The 22430-nt window shown below is 44.2% G+C and overlaps 1 protein-coding gene across 1 annotated transcript; it reads left to right on the forward strand.

Moving 5' to 3' along the window:
- The first annotated feature begins 802 nt into the window (after window positions 1–802).
- CIPC (CLOCK interacting pacemaker) lies at window positions 803–19029 on the forward strand. The gene is made up of 4 exons (XM_004371068.2): window positions 803–921; window positions 7731–7917; window positions 10658–10827; window positions 13995–19029. The coding sequence occupies exons 2-4, from the start codon at window positions 7782–7784 to the stop codon at window positions 14886–14888; spliced, it is 1200 nt and encodes a 399-aa protein (XP_004371125.1). The 5' UTR covers window positions 803–921; window positions 7731–7781; the 3' UTR covers window positions 14889–19029.
- Window positions 19030–22430: the final 3401 nt, after the last annotated feature.

Below are 22430 nucleotides of genomic sequence, written 5' to 3' on the forward strand. Positions count from 1 at the left end.
TTGCACAACTTGAAGAATGTAATCAGCTGGTGAATTAGTTTATGTTCTGCTGTGTTTTCAACAATAAAAAATAATAATGAAGCAAAAAGAAAAACCCAACAGCTTCGACGGTCGCATTGGACAAAGGGATTCAAACATCAAATGGTATGAAATCATTCAACAAAAATATTCATTGCGCCCCTGCCTGTTCCAGCACCCTCTGCTCGGGTTAGACAGGAACGCAAACCAACCAGTGCGACTAGCGCGGAAAAAACGTGAGCAGCGAACGAAAAGGTCGGGGAACGCCTCCGTCAGTCACGAGGCTGCCCCGCCCTCCTGCCCACGCCGGGAACGGTCGCCAGGGGCTCCTTATGCAAATACGGCACGGCTAGGCCCGGTCCCGAACGGGTGCCCAGCGGTACAAACCAAGAGAGCAGTTTCCCCCTGCCCAGCCTCCACCCGCTCCCTCAAGAGAGTCATGCCTCCTCCCAAATCGGCTATAACCCGGCCGGCCCCCGGTTTCTCAAAACCCCGCCTCGAAACCGTGCCCTCGTTGCTCGTTGCTCAAGGCCCCCAGCCAAAATGGCAGCGAACACCTCCTAGGCCAACCACAGAGATGTCCGCCTTCCGCGGAGAGAGCGCCGGCCTCTTAAGAACGTCTCCGCCCCCGGGCCGGCCTCGCTGGCTGGCGGAGGGGAAAGATACCTCTCGAAGTGCCCTTCTAGGAGAGCAGCGGGCAGTCTCTATGGTGTCGGGACGCCGAGGCACGTCACGTGGCTGGCAGAGCGGCCGCGGAGGCGGGGGGAGGAGAAATAGGCGGGAGGCTTGGGGGATAGCTCCAGAGCGGGCGACGACGGGGTTGTTATGGAGCCGCCGGGCCGGGCTCGCGCATGCGCCACCTGACGAACGGGTTCGGTCTTGGAGTCGCGACCCCGGCCCTAGGTGAGGAAGGGAGGGCTGGGCGCGGGGGAGGGGAGCAGGGATGGCCCGACCTTGGAGGGTTTGTGGGAGGAGCGTCGGAAAAAAGGGTGGGAGCGGAGAAGAAGGGGAGTGAGGTAAGTGAGAGGGAGAACTGGGGCTTTCGGGGCTCAGCGGCCAAATGGGGGGAGGAAGGGGTTGTGTGTCCCTCCCCCAATTTAGTTGGTTTTGCGGTGAGGGGCGGGGACTGCGTGCGAGAGGGAGTCTAGAGTAACGAGGGGGCTGTGTGTGGTGAGGGGACTTGTGTGAAGTGCGGGTAGGACAGTTATGGCTGGTGGGCCCTGGTCTAGCCCCAGGGGCACCAGCCGGGCGGGGAGAGAGTCCAGAGGCCTGCAGGGCTCCGAGTAGAGGGGCAGGGAATGAGTAAATGAGTGGGCACGGGGCCTGGTATCAGGGTGAGGGACCTGGACCTCCAGTTTGGGGATGCAGGCAGTGCGCCGTTCTGGGTCTAGGGCACAGGTGTGCTGCGTTTATAGAGACCTGCTGTCACCCTCTTTGCCTAGTATTTCTCCTGGGTGGCCAGCATGCCAGGCATGGTGCCAGGGGGTGGAGGTGTGGGGGAGAAGGATAGGTAGTGCCAAGTAAGGAGTTAGTGGTTAGTGGGCGGGTTGAGGAGAGCTCTGAGCCCAGCCCAGGGCACAGGCTGGAGCTAGGATCCGTGTTACTACCCAAGTCCTGGCAATACTCATTGCTTGGGCGTTTGCCCTGGGAGGCTGGTGGCATGCCAGTCACATCACAGTACTAGGGTTTGCCCAATTCTGCCCCACTGAGCTGGCAGGCTGGTGGGTGCCTGGACGGTGCTCATGCTGCCTGGCACAGATGCAGCGTGGGCTGGTGTGAATGGGTAGGTGGGCCCTGTTACTGTGAACCCTTCTTGAAGCAGGAGATGTGAGGAAGTTCTCTAATCTGACGTCCTCTTTAAAGGGAGAATGGAGAGACCCAGGCCTGTTCCATACATAGGAAATTGGATTCAGGATCTTTGACATGAATTAGCAGACAAGTTGGAGAATGAAAATGGATGTGAAGGGGAAGATGAAATTTAGAGATTTAGGTAGATGGTTTTTTCCCCCCAGAATGGTATCTCTGAATATGCAGACCAAAAGAAGATGACTTCAGAGGAAACCTAATAATATGTTTATAATTCTAACTGGGATTACTCATGGTTTTCTGGATGGTAAGGTATTTTTTCTCCCCGTGGCCTTGTCGTTTTATTGCATGTAAGCCTCTGCTTGGGCTTTAACCTCACATCTCTGTCCATGCACACATGATATACACGTGACACATTTTAAAGGGAACTCGAGCTCTTGGAAAGGTTGCCAGCTATCTATAAAAGGAAAGGATCTGAAAACAGCATTTCACATCCTTTCCTTGTAACCCTTGGGTCTCCTTTTTATCATAAACCCAAATCTCCAAAGAGATTGTGGATTAGAGATGTAGCTCCCTTTAATTTGGAGCAGTTGTAGGAGAGGTTTCATTTTAAAAATAAGGGGTAGATGAGATATTTGTAGATTTAGAGATGACCATGGTGTTTGGAAATGCAGAATCTTCACCTTCTGGCTGTTGGGGTATTTTGGTGACCGCTAAGCTGCCAGGGTTGTCAGAGAGACCCAGCAGGACAGAAGATTTGTTGGAATTTATTATTCTGTTGAGTACCTCACATGTTTTGCAGGCATATTAATTGCTGAGGGCTGAGGTTGCAAAGATGAAAAAACAACCTTTGAGGTTGAGACAAACAATTAGACTGATACAAAAAGTTCAAAAAGAAGAGCCAAGTGCTATGAAGCACTTAAAATTATTAATTGTAGAACTTTGGTTAGAATTTTATCTGATATTTATTTAAACAAACCTATATATTTACTTATTGAATTTATTAAATTATGAGTTTTATTGTGTTCTATGCTCTCTGCGAGCCTTTTGGACAGTGTGTCACATGTACACTCGTAAGAGGCCCAGCTGGGTCATTTTGACAGTTTTTGGAGTTTAAATTGGAGTCCTAATGCAGAGTTAAACACAGAGGAGCTAAGATGTTTGTAAAACAGTGTTAGTGGCTTCCAGTCTATGTCAGAAATGCAGAGATGACAGAGGGTCTGAGCTCAGTAACCCGTTTTTAACTCCTAGTCGGCTTACAAAGATCTAACTTGTAAATAATACTGAAGAGGAAAAAAGTCAAGCAACTTCTTGAGGTTTTCAGACTTTGCTATTTGCGTGGCTCTGGGTTTGAGAGCACTAATAGTGAACACCATCACCATCTGCTTCTCTCCTGTCCAGGATTTCATTTGGTGCTTTGGCTAAGTGGGTCTGTTGTTCACTGGTAATTGACCACTTCAGAGCCACTCCACAGGCAGGAAGTGCCTTCCTCTCAGAAGAAAGGTCAATGTGGGATGTAGCCCTTCATTCCCACCCCACTTGAACCTCTCTAGAACATTCAGGATTTCTCCTGCTTAAAGAGAACTTTACATAGAACACAGCCTTTCATATTTTTAATCACTTTCACATCCAAAATAGCCAGTTTACCCTTTTAAAGTAGGTCATGTGTTCTTTATTTTCAATTTCCACCATTTCCCCAGGATTTAAAATTTTAGCATTCTTCCTCCTTTTAACTTCTTTGCCAACATTTCAGTATTTTGATTCCACAATCAATATTGTCTTGCAAATTCTCCATGAGCCAGAATAAATTCCCAAGTGTTTTCTGTAGCCCTGTTCGCTACACTGTAAAAATAGCAAAAACCAGTTCCTGTTGAGTCGGCTCCAACTCATGGCAACCCCTTATGTGTCAGAGTAGAACTGTGCTCTGTAGGGTTTTCAGTGGCTGAGTTTTCAGAAGCCAGTCATTAGGCCTTTCCTCCCAGGAGCCTCTGAGTGAACTCGAACTTCCAACCATTTGTTTAGCAGCTGAGCATATTAACCATTTGCGCTACCCCAAACCAAAACCCGTTGCTGTTGAGTCATTTCTGACTCAGCTACCCTGTAGAATAGAGTAGAACTGCCTTGTAGGGTTGCCAAGGCTGTAATCTTTATGGAAGTAGATGCCATATCTTTATCCCGCAGAGGGCTGATGGGTTGCTGATGGGGTGGAACCGCCGACCTTTCGGTTAGCAGCTGAGCGCTTAACCAGTGTGCCACGAGTGCTCCTTTTGCACCCTGCAGGGACCCCCTTTAATAATAATAAGACCTTTTTTTCTTGCCGTGTCACAAGGAATGTAGAAGACTCAATTGGGATGCTTCACCTAAATTCCTGTGAAATAATTGTGTTTAGTGTAAGATCTTGTAAAACTTGGTTGCGGTCTTAATTAGTTGCAACTAACATGAGCTACCTTCCTGATCTAATTCAGCAGCATGATCAGGCTTGAATTAATCTGAATGCCATTCACAAGCCACGTCTACTTCCATTTTGAACATGCCTTCATTTCACTTGGACAGTATTATTTGCAAGAAAATTAAGCTATGTGCAGTTTTTACATTTCACACAAAAGGATCCTGATTTAATTAAAGATACAATTTTACATCTTAGTCTCCTTTTTTTTAACTGGATCTGCGACTTCATAGCTGTCAGATAGAGAGACATGGCTTTTGCGCAGTGCTATGCAAGATGTGACAGTCCTGTTGTCGGTCTTTTATGCCTGTGGGGTTAAACATGTGACCTCTGAATTCTTTGATGTTTTGACGTGAATTCAATGAGGAAGCCAGTCCCCTTCAATGAGTTAGATATGGTGCAAAAGAATTTTTACTTGAAATTGTGTTTAAAATTCAGTCTCATTCAGACCAGGTGGTATTCCCTAAAGTCCACTCCTGCGGTATACAAAAATTTGAGCAAGGATGCTCCTAATCATCCTTGAGCTGTTTAATTTAATTTGAATTCTTCCTCTGTTTCTCGAGTAGTTAATGTCCTGCATTAGGCCCTGTATTAGCAGAAATGTTCAAGCTTGGTATTTCAGGCATCCCAGATAAAGTGCAGTCTGGCAGGGGACTTGTGTTTCTACCCACTCAGAAGGACAAAAGAATGGAGTCACAAGTGGATTCTGAATTAAAACATCACCAGGCTTTGCTTACACCTACCCAATTTCATTATTGTCATTTTCACTGTTGGCTCCTGTCTTAGTTATGTAGTGCTACTATAACAGAAATACCACAAGCAGATGGCTTCAGTAAACAGAAGTTTATTCTCTCACAGTCTAGTAGGCTAGAAGTCCAAATTCAGGGCGCCAGCTCCAGGGCAAGGCTTTCTCTCTCTGTCGACTCTGGAGGAAGGTCCTTGTTATTAACCTTCCCCTGCTCTAGGAGCCTCTCCGTGCAGGAACCCTAGGTTCAAAGGACATGCTGTACTCTTGGCACTGCCTTCTGGGTGCTGTGAGGTCCCCATATCTCTCTGCTCACTTCTCTTTTTTATATCTCAACAGAGATTGGCTTAAAAACACAATCTAATCTTGTAGATTGAGTCCTGCCTCGTTAACACAACTATCGCTAATCCCATGTCATCAACACCATAGAGATAGGATTTACAACACATAGGAAAATCACATCAGATGACAAAATGGTGGACAGTCACATAATGCTGGGAATCAGGGCCTAGCCAAATAGATATACACATTTTTGGGGGACACAATTCACTCCATCACAGCTCCTTATTCTCTTTATCTTAGCAGTATCGATGTGTTCTTATTATGCCAACCTGACAGCAGCTATTCCTTGGTAACTCAAGTGGCCTTGAGATAAAAACCAAAAAACCCAAACCCACTGCTGTAGAGTCGATTCTGACTCATAGCAACCCTATAGGACAGAGTAGAACTGCCCCATAGGGTTTCCAAGGCTGTAAATCTTTACAGAAGCTGACTGCCGCATCTTTTTCCCACAGAGTGGCTGGTAGGTTTGAACCGCTGACCTTTCAGTTAGCAGTTGAGCACTTTAACCACTGTGCCACCAGGGCTCTTTCTGCCTTGAGATAAAGTATCTGGAACATTCTCAGCCTCTGTCAGCCCTTCAACTGGTCTATCTTTGTATTGTTAGCCTAATTGTGGACCTGCTATGGACTACTTGTGTGCCACTGGGGCAAACTTAGGCTTTTCTCCTGGGCTCCAGGCTTGTTTATCTGTCTGCCTACCAGCATCTCCACTTAGATGATCCACAGTCACTTCGGACTCTATGTGGCCAAAACTAAACTCTAACCACCTCACCCTGGCCCACCTCACCTACCTCCCTTCTGTGCTCTCCTTAACTCCCTAGCTTAGAAAATGACCCCCTACATAAAATAACCAAATCCCATCAAGTCAGCCACCTAAATATATCTCCAATCTCTTCATTTCTCTCCATCTCTGCTGCCACAACCTAAACTACTGTGGTAGCATCCAAATGATCCCAGTGTCATTCTTGCCTCTCTCCAATTCAGTCTCTACCCAGCATCCAAAATGCTTTTAAAAAGCAGATTTGGTCATGTCACTTCTCTGATTAAAATCCTTCTGTGGTTTTTCATTGCTCTTAAGTAAATGTCTAAAGTCTTTAATGTGGGCTACAAGGCACTGCTTGTCTGTTCCCCACCTACCTCCCTAGTGCCAGTGCACAGCATTCGACCTCCTCTGCACTGTACCTCAGTCTCCCTGGTCTTTCAGCTCTGAATGTACCAAGCTCCTTGCTCCTTTAGGGCCTTCACACTGTCTGGAGTATACCACGTCTCACCCATCCCCCTTTACCTGCCTGATTCCTATGACCTTATCAGGCAGAGTCTAGCTACCTGTCCTTTCCTCGGGAAAGCCTTCCCTTTCCAGATCCCCCAGACTAATATCCACTCTCCTTCATAGCTCTTCGCAGTGGTTAAGAGCTACGGCTGCTAACCAAAAAGCTGGCAATTCGAATCCACCAGCCACTCCTTGGAGACCCGGGGTGGGGGCGCGGGGGCAGTTCTACTCTGTCCTATAGGGTTACTTGACTCGGTAGTGGGTTTGGGTTTGGTTTTTTCTTCATAACTCTTATCAAAATTGTAATTAATTAGGTTTGTGATTACTTGCTTAATGTTTGTTTCTCTCCGTAGACTATAAGTTCCAGGAAGATAGGGACCACGCCTGTCCTATTCACTGTATATCCCCAGGCCTAGCAGAATACCTGGTTCATAGTGGGCACTTGATAAATAAATGACTGACTACTTATCTCAGCCTCAACTTCCTCGTCTGTAAAATGGGATAGCAACTGAGGAGGCCATTATGAGGTCTTTGTAAGGTAACGTTAACAACGTTATGAACTCACTTTTTATGTAATCAAAGCACTTTATTATGTATGATTTTATTTGTGCATAACAGTTTTTTAAGCCAAAAAAGTAGCATACCTGTATTAGGAGTTGTTTTTACTCGTTCATTACCTCATCCAAAGAAGTGAGAGGTTAGTTGAGAAACTCTACACCATGGGAGGTTGCAGTAGGTCATGAGCCTGCAAATGTATACCGGGAAAGCAAGCCTTGTCTGTCAGCATCAAGGTTACCCATTCCAAAAAGCCTAATAAAACTGTGCCTTTGTTCACAGCTTACAAAGCTTCTACTGAACTGTGGTTCGTGTGCCTTGAATTTCTAATGGAATTAGGGGGCTGTGAGAGAACTGTGAATCTGCTTTTGGATTGAAACCATTCTACTGTGTAGTAAACTTGAAGCCTTTGTCAATTGAGATGTCTGAGAGAATATAGCCGAAGTGGGCGAGGCCAGCCTCCTTTGCTCTTCCTGTGCTCCTCAGCATTTGGATCGCCTGTTTCAGCTCTCCAGGCCATGACGTCTGGTGTAATTGTTGTTTTTGCAGGGCAATCAGATGAAGAGAGCATTGGTGAATCTGCTTCCAGCCCAGTAAAACATGGAGAGGAAAAACCCAACCAGGGAGAGCCCCAGAAGACTCTCGGCCAAACTAGGCAAAGGGACAGAGATGAAGAAGGTGGCTCGTCAACTCGGCATGGCGGCTGCTGAGTCGGATAAGGACTCAGGATTTTCAGGTTACAAATACCTTTTCCTGGCTACATTGTAATGAATGATTTACCAGAAAAATTTCCTCCCCAAAACCATTTGTGTGGTAAGGATGGGATGCTTTCCCACACAGGATGAATAATGGTCTGTCTGATTTACACAATGGTAATTGTGATGCCATGTGGCAGGTACCAGTCAAAGTAACCATGGGGCTAGTTCTGAAAGAATGACTTGACATCTTTTCTCAACTCAGATCCTCAACTTCAAATCTTACTGCCAACCTTTCGGTTAGCTGCCATAGCTCTTAACCACTGCGCTGCCAGGGCTCCCAGTTAAACAAAAGCAGTATATAATTTGTTAAGAAAACTTTTTTACTTAGAAAGTAATTTTGCTGAGTTTAACTCAGGCTTCCAACTGAACTGGTTTGTTACGTTCGAACTATTGCTGAGAATTTGCATTTCTGTTAAGTTCCCAGGTGATGCTAATGCTGCTGGTTAGGGACCAATTCTGAGAACCACTCAGAATTTATTATACATAAGAATCACCTAGGATCTTGTTACAATGTAGATTCCCAGTCAGTATATCTGGAGTGGAAAGGTACATTATTAGCGAGTTCGAACCAGTTTGAAGCCCTGGTTTAAACACACATTCCCTCACACTCCATTCCCCCAGTATCCGTGGATTTTGTGTTTGAACTGTGAGCCACTTGGCCCAGTTCCAAACTTGAGTATCTGTGACAAGGGAGTAGAATAATTTTCCTTACTTCTTTGTCATAAACCTTTTCTGACAGAGCTAGATGCATACCCAGTAAACCTTTTAATTTTGTGCTGAGTCTCTTTTTTATTTCCAGGTCTCAGGATAGTGGTTTCAGTATGGTTCTAGTGTCAACAGTTTTGGCACTGGGAATGCAGAGGGGTGATGCCAGGGAATTCTGGCTGGGTCAGCTTCCTGAGAGTTGAGCCCTCTCCTAGGGGAAAATTTATATTATCCAAGCTCACAGGACTAATCAATCAGTCTTGTTGATTTATTAATTTATAGTGAGAAATGCAGCTGTCAGGAAAACTAGAACTCTCTCATTGTTAGATTGGTGCGTTTTCTCCCTGTAGGCATACCGCATGAGAGGCCTAATTATAAATAGTTGCTCAGAGAGGAACAAAGCACTGACCAAGGGATTAGAATAAGAGGCATGAGTTGCCCTGCCCATTGTCAGGACAGGCCTGGGGAGGGCAGGCCAGCCTGTAGCCCTTGGGTTTTCCCTTTCTATCTCTTAGCGTGGCTTCCCAAACTTACCTCCTCGTAAGTGCATTCGAGGCATTTGTTACAAATTCTGACCACCAGGCTCCCTCTCCTGGAGGTGCTGATTTAGAACGTCTGAAGGGGGACCTGGAGTCTGAGTTGGTTACAAGTGTCTTGGGTGATTCGTATAATTAGGTAGGTTTGGGAAACATTGCAGGTCTAGTGTTTTTTTGATTTTTTTGTTTTTTCTTTTAATATCAAGTTTTTGTCATTTTTTCGTATTATGGAGGCAATACATGCTCATTATATAAACTTGCAAATTAAAAAAAAGTACAAAGAAAAACATAAAAATTACCCTTAATCCTATCAGCGATTATTCCCAATACTGTTGACATTATGCTACTTCTCCTTGTAGCAATTTGGAGACACTGTAGAATATCATACAGTTGGGATATTTCACATAGTTTTCTCATCCTCTGTGTAGAGGTGCTTTAAAAAATATTGCACTCTTCAGATATAAGGAGGTATAAAAAATAATCAGAAATCATTATGTCCCAGAAAGTGGCCCCCATGAATGCCTCCAGCCACTCCTGGGCCAGGTGCCAGTGATTTCATTGCTGCCTAAGTGATTATTCCATTAACTTGGAGTGTGATGAAATTTGCAAAACCAAGTTAGTTTTTTTTTCCCCTCCACTTTAATTATATCAACTTTTTATTTTGAAAAATTTCAAACCTATAGAAAATTGAATGAATACCCCAGGTATCGTTCAGATCCACTGGTTTTCTCATTTTGCCATGTTTGCTTTCTTTCTCTCTATACACACACACGGTTATTTTTTCACCTCAGAGTTCCTGGAGAGAATCTTGCTCTTACCCATTGTGTAGGATTCCCAATAGGCATGCTCAGCATGCATTTAGGACACCAACAAAGGATTATTTACAGGGATGGGGTGGAAGGAGAACAACAAAGACAAATTTTAAACTTCAGTTTTGATGAACTTATCCAGAATTTTACAATTAGAAAATTTAGTAAAGAAGTAATTTTAATTTCAGCATGGATATAAAATTTGAGGCTTACAGACTGGTTCTGTTTTTATTATTACAATTACATCTTGTGCCCAGTGCCTCTGAAGGTCTCAATCCTGCCCTGGGTCACACATTTCCCTCCCCTGTCAACAACAGATTCTAGGAAGGAATGAACTAACTTGAAGCCTTCAGCTTGTTTCTCTGGTAGACTTTGGTGATGACCACTTCGCATGAACCCTAACTGACACTGGCTTTTCTCTGCAAGAGCATTAGAAAGGAAGTCAGGCTGTCCTAGGGCAGTGATTCTTAATATTTTGGGGTCAGGGGAGAGTTATGGATCCTGTTGAGAATCTGGTGAAAGATACAGACCCTGTCCTCAGAAAAATGTATAAAAACACATCTCATAAACGTTACATTCAATTTCAAGGGGTTCATGGCTCCCTGGAAGCCAGGTTAGGAGCCCCTAGCCTAGAGCGTGAATGAACTGACCATTCTTCTGCCCACCAGATGGGAGCTCGGAATGTCTGAGCTCCGCAGAGCAGATGGAGTCCGAGGACACGCTGAGCGCCTTAGGCTGGAGCCGAGAAGACAGGCCGAGGCAGAGCTCCAGGACTGCAAACAATGCCTTCCCAACCCTGTCCCCCATGGTCGTCATGAAGAATGTGTTGGTCAAACAGGTGAGGAGGACCAACGTCTCCTAAAGTCTTTGCAGAGTAAAGTTTCTGAGCTTTCCTTGTTAAAAGCCTTGCCATCTCTGCCAACGACAGGTGTTAAAAACAGACTGCTAGAGGCGCACTGATGAATCCTTTCTGTCCTGGGAGAAGGACGTTACCTTCAGCTACTGTCACTGCCTTAAAAATGAATACCAGAATCGTGACATGTATTCTCATTTTCGAGACAAGAAGACTACTTTATTTCTGTATCCATTGTTTGTCCAAAGGGACTCTAAAATGCTTTAGTCATTTGTAAAGGGACCAAGCAGAAATGTCACTTAGTAGTACATTCTAACATATGGCAGAAGCACAGAGTCTCCTTTTAATTTGAATCGCCTTAGGAAATTAGAAATGTAGCATGCATTTATTTGTTTCAGAGGTAGAGGCAGTTTGCATGTTCTTATGTCACATTCTGAGCATTTTCTTAGTTTTCAGCCAAAGCTATGTCATGAGCGACAAAGAAGCTGTTTGGTTTAGGTCTGACTATACCAGCACCTTCCACATGGCATTGTTGCAGAGTTGAAAAATATCCTGTTTCAGGCTTTATTACATAACTATGCATGTTATGCAATTATTGTCTAGATATGAAAGAAAAGAGAGATTTAGATGAAAAGCTAAGTTAAGCTCTGGTATTTGAAACTGAGAACTCAATCATATGAACTTGGTGAAATTAGAATAAAGAAGTCTGAAGAATAGAAAAGACGGACTTAAACCAAAGAACATTTAACCTTCCTCTGTTTTACTCTGAAAATACATCACACTTCTCACGTGGGTCCATTGAGGAGGCTGCTTGAAGATAGTAAAAGTTGAAAGCTGACTTTCTGTAGTTGACCTTCCATAAAAAGGTTGGAAGAACATGGCTGTAGTCCTACAAGAAACTAATTAAAGTCTTAACTATTGCCTAGTTATTTCTGAGGAACACAAACTGATGGGAAACTGTAGAAACAAGGTAACCTGGTGAGTTAGGAAAAAGTATTTGAAGATTTTTGCTTGGTACATCACGTCTCAGCTGGAAGCACAGCTCCTCTTATTGGAATGAAAGGAGAGAATAAAGACAGGAAATGGAGCCCAAATGAGATTGTTCTGGGTCCCCCAGTGCTGTGGGAGTGGCGGCTTCTCCTGGGCTTCCTTTCTCCTGGCTCTTTTTCTCCCTGCCTTTGTCTCCACTCCCTTGCCACTCTTTATGTGCGTCTGTGTTTATATCCCTTCTTTGTTGTAAGCTAGACTGGCAGCTCCAGAAGGCTGAGAACAGCCCACAGTTAAGGAGTAAGTAGGCTTTTCCAGCAAAGCAACATTCTTCCTGACAAAAGACCAGCCAGGAAGGCTGCTGGGCTCCATCAGGAAACTAGGGGACTGGCTGACCTGATGGAATAGTCCAGGGTTTGTTTTGTTTGAACATGATAGAGTTCAACACATTCTGAAATTAAAATAATAATATACCTCTTAAATCTCTGCCTATTATGTAATATCTTGCTTACCGCTGCTTGGTTTTAGGTATTTTTATTTGAAGGTCTGATTCCAGTTCTGCCCCTAGACTGTTTGATCTTGCACACAATTACTTAGCCACCATGGACCTCAGTTTCTTCATCTTTAACATGAAGGCTTTATGCGAAATGATTCTAACATCCCATCCAAGTCTAAAACTCTATTCCAAGTTCCCTCAGATGATTTCAGCACGAATAATGCAGTTTGTAAAATCTTAATAATTAGAACAGATGAGCTAAGTATGTACAGGACAGTGGGTATAACAACAGCACTTGAAGAACAGTCCAGTAAAATCATCTTGGAAAAGTAATGGACTGGGTAATTTTTTGATCCGTTTACGTTGTAGGTCACCCTTAGGGCCTGAGTCTGATTTGGGGGCAGCCTGAAGTTCTGCTTCTGACTGAGCTGAATTAGGTTGAACTCTGCTTTGAAACACCCCTGGAGTTTTGGATTTCCTTTAACAGGGAGATGTGGTTTCTGGTCCTGGCACTGCTTGCCTGTGTGCATCCCAGGGTATATTTGGACACCAAGAGGGCTCCAGAGCAGACTCTCTAGACCATCCTAGTCTTTGCATGGGAGATGGATTGTAGTTGGCCTGAAGTTCCTAGCCTCGCACCCAAGAAGCTGAAATAGTGTGCCTGTGCATGTGTCCGTAGCTTTCTACAGGTAAATCAAACGAGTCCATGACCCTACCAAGAACAGGGACCTCTGTCAGGCTCTCTTTCTGCCTGACCTCATCTGCACTCATGTCTTTGGGCCCACGTTGGAACTGGACTGGCTTTTAAATATTGGAGACAAGTATCCAGGATCTTCTTTAGTAGACTTCCATCTGAATCAGTACTTTAAAAATAAAAATGTATAGTCGAAGAGTAATATAACAAAGGCAGTATAGCAGAATGGTTAGGATGGGTTTTAGACAGAGTATGGAATCCTAGCTTCATCACTTAGTAGCTCAGTGACTTAAAGTGAGTTACTTATTTCAGCTTTCTAGCCTCGGTTTCCTGTTTATGAAGGGAAATGATAACTCCGCATGAGGTTGTCATAAGGAGTAAATGCAGTAACCCGTGCAGAACATCACACACAGTGCTAGCCTATAATACACACCCAACAAATGGCAGTGATTATTATTTTGAATGATTTTATGATTGTTGGGTGTCACTGCCTTAAAAACAGACCCATAAATTCCTGCCAATGTGTAACTTTATAATCAGAAAAATTTCAGGTAAAAGGTTCCAGATGTAACTAAATGCAGATAAGCTTTGGTGTAAAGTCATATTTATAGTCTTGAGATTATCATGGTTTAATTTATGCCAGGAAATTGTACTGCCCTTATTTTTACTGCCTTCTCATGACCTTAAGTATGTCATTTCAGCTATCTACAGTTTTTTTTCCTGAGTAATAGCAGTTTTTCCCATAAGAAACGTTTAAAAAAAAAAAAGTTTGTGCTACCAAACATGAATAGATTTTCAAGCCATTTCTTCTCCAACCCTGTTCTTGACAAGGGCTACCCTGTATGTGAAGGAAACTCTGTACTTGAAATTGTTATTAATGCCTGAGGGTCTGCTTTGCCCCTTCAGTGGAAGCTTCCATCATCTGTCCTTTCAGCAGGTCATAAGTAGTGTGCTGCTGTCTCCCTCTGTTTTCAGGGCAGCAGCTCATCCCAGCTCCAGTCCTGGACTGTCCAGCCCTCCTTTGAAGTCATCTCAGCACAGCCTCAGCTCCTGTTCCTTCATCCACCTGTACCCTCTCCCATCAGCCCATGTCACACTGGTGAGAAAAAGTCGGACTCCAGGAACTACCTGCCCATTCTAAATTCTTACACCAAAATAGCCCCACACCCGGGCAAAAGGGGCCTTTCACTCAGCCCAGAAGAAAGAGGGGAAAGTGGGATGCAGAAGAAAATCTGTACTGAGAGACTTGGGCCCAGCGTGTCTTCCGGCGAGCCTACCAAGCCTGATGCTGTACTGCCCAGCCCCTCAACGCCAGCACCACCCAGCGCCAAACTTGCCGAGGACTCAGCTCTGCAGGGCGTGCCCTCCCTGGTGGCAGGTGGAAGTCCACAGACTCTTCAGCCAGTATCCAGCAGCCACGTGGCTAAAGCTCCCAGCCTGACCTTTGCTTCCCCCGCCAGTCCTGTCTGCGCCTCAGACAGTACTCTGCATGGGTTAGAGAGCAGCTCTCCCCTGTCCCCACTGTCAGCTAATTATAGCTCCCCTCTGTGGGCTGCAGAGCACCTCTGCCGCAGCCCCGATCTCTTCACAGAGCAGCGGCAGAGCAAACACAGGCGCTTTCAGAATACCCTGGTAGTCCTCCACAAATCCGGTTTGCTGGAAATCACTTTGAAAACCAAGGAGTTGATTCGGCAGAACCAGGCAACTCAGGTGGAACTAGACCAGCTAAAGGAACAAATCCAGCTGTTTATAGAGGCCACCAAGAGCAGGGCTCCTCAGGCCTGGGCCAAGCTACAGGCATCTTTAACATCTGGGTCCAGTCATACTGGCAGTGACCTAGAAGCTTTCTCTGATCACCCAGACATATAGCACAGAGGCATATGTTCCTGTTACTTGAGTGGTTCTTTTAATTCTTTTGCTGTTATCTACTCCTGTTTCCCAAAGCTTACGTAAGCTTTTCCTTCTAAATTTAAACTGTTTAGTGGTTCACATATGAAGCCACCTGCCAGTACCTGGCTGCTGTCTTAACCTGTGGTCTATGTGCAGATTCCGTATGTCGCCCCTCCACTGAGGGCCTCAGAGTTACAGTATCTTTGAGTCCCTTTTCGGTAGCCTGCAGGCACTGAGGTGGATCATGGGGCAAAGCAGGAGAGATGACTCTCTGGGGCTTCTGTAGCTGTCACCTCCCACTGTCCCACTCACTACCTGGATGAAGGGCGAAATGACACAGATGGGTGTACAGAGGGACACCTGTGGAGCCAGGGTGTGGGCGACATAGGATGCCTTCGTGATCTTCCCTTGAGTGTCTTAATCACAGAGGAAAATAAGAGGAAGTATGTTTGCATTCCCCATAGCATCGTGCCAGTTAGGTGAAGCCTAAAATGCTTTCGGCACAGGTTGGGCCTTGGGTGCAAGCAGCTTAATCACTTACAACTTTGTTTTCTTAAACTTGAAAGTTGAGGGGAAAGAGTAGTGCCGTTTGACTCATATTCTTTAATCACAAGCCAGATTTCTCTTCACTTAAACTGGTAGGCAAAATACTTCAGATATTTAAGGTATGGAAAGAATGGATTCAGTAATATCTGGAATTTCATTTGATAGATTGCTTTTTTTACTTGTAATCTGAAGAAAGTAGACATGGCCAGCATCTCTTGGTCAGGTGCTGAAAGATTCTGGTGATTTATGCGTTTTTCTTCATTTGAAACAATGCAGCCTCTTTTTGTCTAAAACCCTCAACGGTAGCTTCAGTGTTAATTAAGAGTGTAGTATAAGTTAACTCTCTGCCGCCTCTTTTTTCTTCCCCTTTATGTAAAAAGGAAACCTTGGTGGCGTAGTGGTTAAGAGTTACGGTGCTAACCAAAAGATCAGCAGTTTGAATCCACCAGGTGCTCCTTGGAAACCCTGTGGGGCAGTTTTACTCTGTTCTGTAGGGTCGCTATGAGTCAGAATCGACTCAATGGCAATGAGTTTGTTTTTGTTTTTTTGTGAAAAAAGGAAAGAAGTGATAGTTACATTTGCTAACCTTTGAATTCAATAAAATCATCCTGAGATTATGATATAGAAGTCCACAGTGAATTGGAAAACATTCTTCTCATCCATTTTCTTTTCACATCCACAGTTTTCATTTGTCGCATGTCAGAGTGTCATGGAGCAATTGTGGGGCAGTCTTCTGTGTTTCTTTTGTTTTGGATATTGGTAACAAAGCCAGAGGGGTAGTGTTGGTTTCTTTGAAGTTCATCTAGAAATGTGATGAGAATTTCCAAATGAGAAGATGAAAATACACATTCTTTGCAGCTTCACTGTATAGGTAAACGAGATTTCTAAGTAGTAAAGTTTCAAACTTTGTTTTTATCCTTTCATTTGCATCCTCTTCAAAATCTTTATACTTTACAAATTAGTAAGAAGTTCAGTGTGACCAGCTTCATCTTTACTGCAAGGAAAACGTTCTTCAAGTTTTATCAAGGCCAGAAATTAATGATCATAATTACTCACCAGTTGCCATTGAGTCAGTTCTAACTCATGGCGACCCCATGTGTGTTAGAGTAGAACTGTGCTCCGTAAGGGTTTCAGTGGCTGATTTTTTGGAAGTACGTTGCCAGATCTTTGTTCCTAGGTGCCTCTGGGTGGACTCAAACCTCCAGCCTTTCATTTAGCAGTTGAGTGCATTAACCATTTACACCACCCAGGAACTTTCATATTTACTAGGTATAGTTATAACTCTAACAGTTTAAAAATTATAAGGTTTCAAAGTGCCTACATTTTGTTCTCAAACATGTATGGCTTGCATATGACTGATTTAGAAATTAAACAACTCAGTAAAATCTCTAAACTCCCCTGATCAATGCAGAAATACTACCTGCCATTTGCTTTCTGAAAGAAATGTAAAAATCAGAGCAAATGTGTCTTTCAGCAGACTCGGCTCCTTTTAATATTTTTCTCTTGGCCCATTCCCTTTGCCTCCCCTGAATCTATGTGATACTATAGCAGCCCGACTCTGCACCATGCTAGGAAGCTTCCTTTCTGGCAGAGTATGTTTGGCAGCAAAGCTATAGAGACAGGTGCATTCAGAACAGCCTGGGCACCAGTCATGAGTCTTACTGAGTGTCAGAAATCTGAAAACACTTGCTGAGAACCAAATTTATTCCACTGGCAAAACCCTCTGTGGAGCTGTAAGTCTCTTGGGCTCTTCTTCCTAGATTAAGGTTTGCATTTTCCTTCCTGTCATAGTGAAAGATGAAAGCCATCATCGATCCTCACTGCTGAGTGGCAGGGAGAAGCAGCACTACCCCCTGCTCTTCTCTGATTTTGCAGCCTAGTGCTGGAAGCTTTTCTAGGCTGTTAGCATGGGTGTTCTTTTCTTAGTGGAGCTGTAAGCAGATGAGGCCAAGTAGAGAAGCTAGATTTTGGAAGGAGGAATCCATTGAAGCCAGAATCCAGCATCAGCAAATGGAGGAACCTCGTTGAAAGATCTCCATTGGTTGTACAAGGCTGTAAGTAGTAATGGTCTTGGCAATGCATGATTTAATCTGGTATGAAGTACTGTGGCAGAGCTACCATTTCCTGAAAGTGAAAAGCCATTCTTAGACCAACTCTGAAGAGAACTTTTGGCAGATTTTGTTGGCAGTGTTGAAATACATCTAGAAAAAGCTGCTGATTGAATCGGTTATGGGAATGAAATTTAATGACATTTGTAATTTATTACATTCATTGCTTTTTGTTGATTATAGTATTGTCTGATTTTTCTTAACTGTGATTCCTTCAGCAGAAAAGTAACTCGTGCATATATTGAAGTGTTTTTCCAGCCATGGATTGTGTAGGGTAGAAATTTATTTACCAAATGTGAATTCTTTTGAGAAGTGTGAAGTTTTATAGAAGTTGACTGTGAAATATCAGAGAGAAATAAAAGTCACTTACTTGAAAACTGTTTGGCCTTTTAACTTTATACCTGCTTACAAATACTGAGTGAAATCTAAATATTTGAGTTGATTTAAAGTTTCAAACATATGTACTCGTGTCATTTGGGAGTTTTGGGATTAGATACTGAACTTGTGGAAATTCGTTGTTGAGACTTTCACTGGTGTGAATTTAAAAGGAAATGCAGGCAGTTGAGTGCAAATGTACAGGTCCAGTGGTCTCTAGAGTCGTGGAAGTTTATATTGGGTAGGGTGGGAGGAATGAATACTTCCCAGTGATCTTGTCCATCTGCTCTGAACACTTCCACAAATAGAAGTTTTAAGGGATAGAACTACAGTTGTATACAGGAATAAACTACAGATGTATTAAGTTCCTTCTACAACAGAGGTCCTTAGCAAGTTCATCTCTAAGCCTTCCTCCATGCTTCTAAAGCTCTGCTCCTCCCAAGGTTCACCTAGAGAATCTCAATAGGGAAACAGTGTGGCATCCTGTCTGCTCCCCAAGGCCTGTCAGGACCCCCTCCCCCCCAGATTTTTAAGACACTGGGGAAATAAGCTTGTCCTCATTAAAAGGCCGGGGGTAGGGGTGCTACAGTCCAATTCTTACAGCATTGTTTCTGTCCTACTAAGTGACTTAATGGCTGTGTGACTTTAAAAAATAAAGAGAAATAAAAATGGGGTAAAAATGGCTAGAGAAGGCCTCTCTTGAAGTGAAGAGAGTCATCCGTCCCTAAGAAGTGGAATCCAGAAAAGTGACATCACACAAAAAGTGGATCCCGTGAGGCTGAGGAAAACCCAGTTATTTGTGTTGTAGCCCTGGCCCCTCACAGGATCCCTGGAAATACTTGTCCCCCCAGGACTGTCTGTCATAAACATGCCTGTCTAGTCCACACCTTACATGGCATCCCCACAGGTCATAGCTTTGTGTGAGGGTTCTGGAGACCTGCATTCAGATGCCATATTCAGTACTCATTAGCTGAGTGACTTTGGGTAAGTCACCTAACCTCTCTAGGTGTCATTCTCAGCTGAATAATAATTTGAACTTGTTATCTCTAAGGTTCTTCCTAGCTCTAGCCTTTTGTAAGATGTATTAGCTGTGTCACAGGTGAGCCATAAAGTTAATAGATTTTTAGAAAACCAAAAAAAAAAAAAAAAACCCTGAGGTGCCGAGAAAATAGGTTCTTAGTGTTCAGGTAAGCTGATTTTCTATTACAGTGTTCTGTCAGATTTTTAACTTCTTATATGTGACTCTGGGGGCAGGAACATCTTGCCAGTCTGCACTGGCTTTGCCTTTCTTGTGATTATGTGGTTGCTGCTAACGTGGATTCACTACTTCCCACGTAAAGACTGCTCGGAATCAAAGAATTCTGATTCACCCAAAAGGAGAATAATTTGGAATTAAATCGTGTCCTTCCCTGGTCAGTCATCTCCAAACCTTTTCATCTGAGGTGAAAGACGTAACTGGTTTGACATTTTAGAAAGTATGTTAATTAACTTTTGTTTCCTTCCAGAGTTCTCTCCCCACCAGGAGCGGATTAACCAGTAAGCAAGGTTCGCATTGGCTTTACTTACTCATCTGTAGTGCATCATTTCACATGAGTTTCACCCCATCTTTGATGTGGTGAAAAACAAGTGAAATTGTGCCCTGTAGATGAGTGAGTAAGCGCAAGTAAGCCCCGCGTGTACCTTGCTTGTTGGGTATTCTGTCCCTGCTGCCCACAACCAGGGATCATTTCTGCGGGAATTATAAGGAGCCTCTGGGGTTGATGTAATATTTTTCACTGTAAACAGTCACAGACTACGTAGATGCTGTGGCACTCTGAGGTCTTTATTCTGATCCCAGCCTTCTGTGTGTCATGCTTCTCCACTCTGAAAGAGAGACTAGAGATGAAAAGAGGTCTGCCTGGGTGACGCGTCATGATCAGAGTGGCTGGGGCGGAAGAGGCAGCAGGAAGCAGTGAACGTGTTCTGGCTCTGGCAGCCTTTATCTCAGTTTCGTTTATCATAGAGGAGGGGGTGGGGTGATCGCTGCTGTACACTTGGCATCCTGAGATTATGATGAAGTGCAAAAATGATGTCTCTTCATGTTTCAAAGTTGCTCTTCAGAGTAAGTCTACCTCACTGCACACAAACCAAGCAATGGAATTCAGTGATGGCATTCAGCCCCTCAAGGGTTGTTATTTGCTTGGAATAATTAAGACTATCTTCTACCAAAATCTCATTTACAGCTAATGGGAAGAGAGTAGATACCAACCCAGGACAGTTATTCTTTGGCTGGCTTCCTGGAAGGAGATGTTCTGTGAATCCATAAAATCCTGTGACCACTTCAGCTTTTTTCCTCTCCGAATTCTTCCTTCATTCCTAGACCACGTGGTTTTCCTATCTCGTTCCATCTCTGAAGGATGGTTATGCAAGGCATTAGAGAATTGCTTGAAAGAACAGTGTGCATGGTTCCAGCCTCAAATTACAGCAGCTGGAGGAGATGAGCAAGAAAAAAAGAGAAAAGCCCATGGAGTATGTCTTTAACAGCAAGTGGGTGGCTGGAAGCTGTTAGGAAATGAAGGGGAATAAAAAAGTAGGATTCTGAGGCCAGCCGCGTGAGGGCCCCAGTCAGGTTAAATGATTAGCATTCTCAGTGAGGCTTTCAGAGTGACTGGAGAGCTGCTTTTAATTTTCCTAAAGACTCTACCTCAGGAATTGCAGTGGTGCCAAAGGGTGCTTCTCCTGGTAAATGTTTCTGTCACAGAGGTCCCAGGGCCTTCATCCTCTGGAAGCAGCTCATAGGACTTCGCCTGCTGTGTGGGGTGTTGGGGCACCTTTGGCTGAGGGCCTAGCCCTTTGTGGGTGAGAGACCTGCAGCTCCTAGTTCTAGATAAACAACTGGGCAGGAAAATCAGGACCTGCTACTGCTCGTAGGTGGTAAAACCACAAGAACCTCTCTATAGAGAGCTGGGTTGAAATCACCATCTCCACAAACCAACAAATTGCCCCAAAGTCAGTAGAAGAAAAGAAACTTGAAGAAGTGACACACAGATGGAAAACTGCACGCTCAGCGGGTCCTGCATCATCTTTAACGAATGCAGGAAAATCCGGCTCAGGAGGCCCCGCGATCCTCCCAGGGAAGGTTGAATTCTGATTTCCCGCTCTCTCCAGCAAGGCTTCTGGGCTTCTGCTCACTTGTCACTGGGCAGCTCAGGAAATGCAAATGAGCATCCACTTAAACACACAGGAAGGGCGATGAACCGCCAAAACAAAGAGGCCAGGATGCTGCAGCTCACACTGCAGTGACAGGCCTTGTTTGGACAGCGTGTTTTCTCGAATGTCCCCTGCACTCCAGCGGGGCAGGAGGGACCAGGCTAACTTTAAGGTGAAAGCTTTTTTTTTTTTTTTTAATTTAAAAAAAGGATCTTGAAGTCAATGCTTGTCTAGTCAAGATGCATGTAGAGGTACTGTGCTACTGTGCTGTTCGTATTCTTGAGCCTTTTACAAGCCTCAGCTATGCTGAGAAGCTCCCAGCTAGTAAGTTTCTAATACTGCTGATTGCACTAGTCAGGTTTGGCTGCAGTGACACGTCACTTCTACTCAAGCTGGCCAGGACTGGCATCCTGGCGCCAACCACAGGAGGGTTAGGAAACGTGGGAGAGCACGCACTTAGTGATAGTGTCACTGCCACACTGACTTTTTTTTTTTTTTTGGGAAAAAAAGGGTTCTGGGTCCCACAGGGTTAAAGTGAGTAGGGACCAACCAGCATAGGTCAGCTCCGGGGAAGCCCCCACTTGGGGAATCTGTAAAAATCCTCAACCATGTGGTCCTCATCACAGGACTTTTCACACACACCCCAAAATTTTTGTATCATTCTTAAACTTTGATCATGTCCATTTCTGCTGAAAATGTTCATGATTTTGCAAGACCTGGTAGCACAATAGTTAAGTGCTCAACTGCCAACTGAAAGGTTGGTGTTAGGAACCCACCAGCCGCTCCAGAGGAGAAAAGACTGCTCCCATAAAGATTACAGCCTTGGAAACCCTATTGGGCAGTTCTACTGTGTCCTATAGGGTCGCTATGATTTGGAATCGATTCAATGCATACAACAACAAAGCTCACTTGACCAAGGCATTGTCATTGTTATTTCAGGGTAATGTATACGTTAAATTGTTTATGTTTTCACTCAACACCGTAATGTCCAGTTGTAGGGTAAAAATGGTTGATGAAACCAATGGTTCTGCTTATATTCTAGTGGGAGGGTAGCAATGACCACTAGCCAATCTCCCTTCAATGGTTTTGGTCTCAGTAGAGTGTTCCAAGTTCACAGTTGGGTGTGTAAGCCAGGGCAAGGTGCGGCATCCTACTCGTTTCTATTTTTATTTTAAAGATTGATGTGATAACCTTTGGGTTTAATGCCTTTTGATTAGGGCAAGAGTCCTTAATATTAAACTACTAGGCTGGGAACAGAAGTATTGTTATAAGCGCTATCTATTAATTAGCAGATAAGTCCACC

This window comes from Trichechus manatus, unplaced genomic scaffold (assembly GCF_000243295.1).
Source record: "Trichechus manatus latirostris isolate Lorelei unplaced genomic scaffold, TriManLat1.0 scaffold00010, whole genome shotgun sequence".
In the NCBI taxonomy this organism is placed as follows: Eukaryota; Metazoa; Chordata; class Mammalia; order Sirenia; family Trichechidae; genus Trichechus; species Trichechus manatus.

Bases quoted from the DNA above. Each gene is read 5' to 3' on its own strand.
- CIPC (XM_004371068.2), top strand. From the start codon at position 7,782: ATGGAGAGGAAAAACCCAACCAGGGAGAGCCCCAGAAGACTCTCGGCC. The intron at 7,918-10,657 runs GTTACAAATACC...TCTGCCCACCAG, and splicing joins TAAGGACTCAGGATTTTCAG to ATGGGAGCTCGGAATGTCTG. The intron at 10,828-13,994 runs GTGAGGAGGACC...CTCTGTTTTCAG, and splicing joins AGAATGTGTTGGTCAAACAG to GGCAGCAGCTCATCCCAGCT.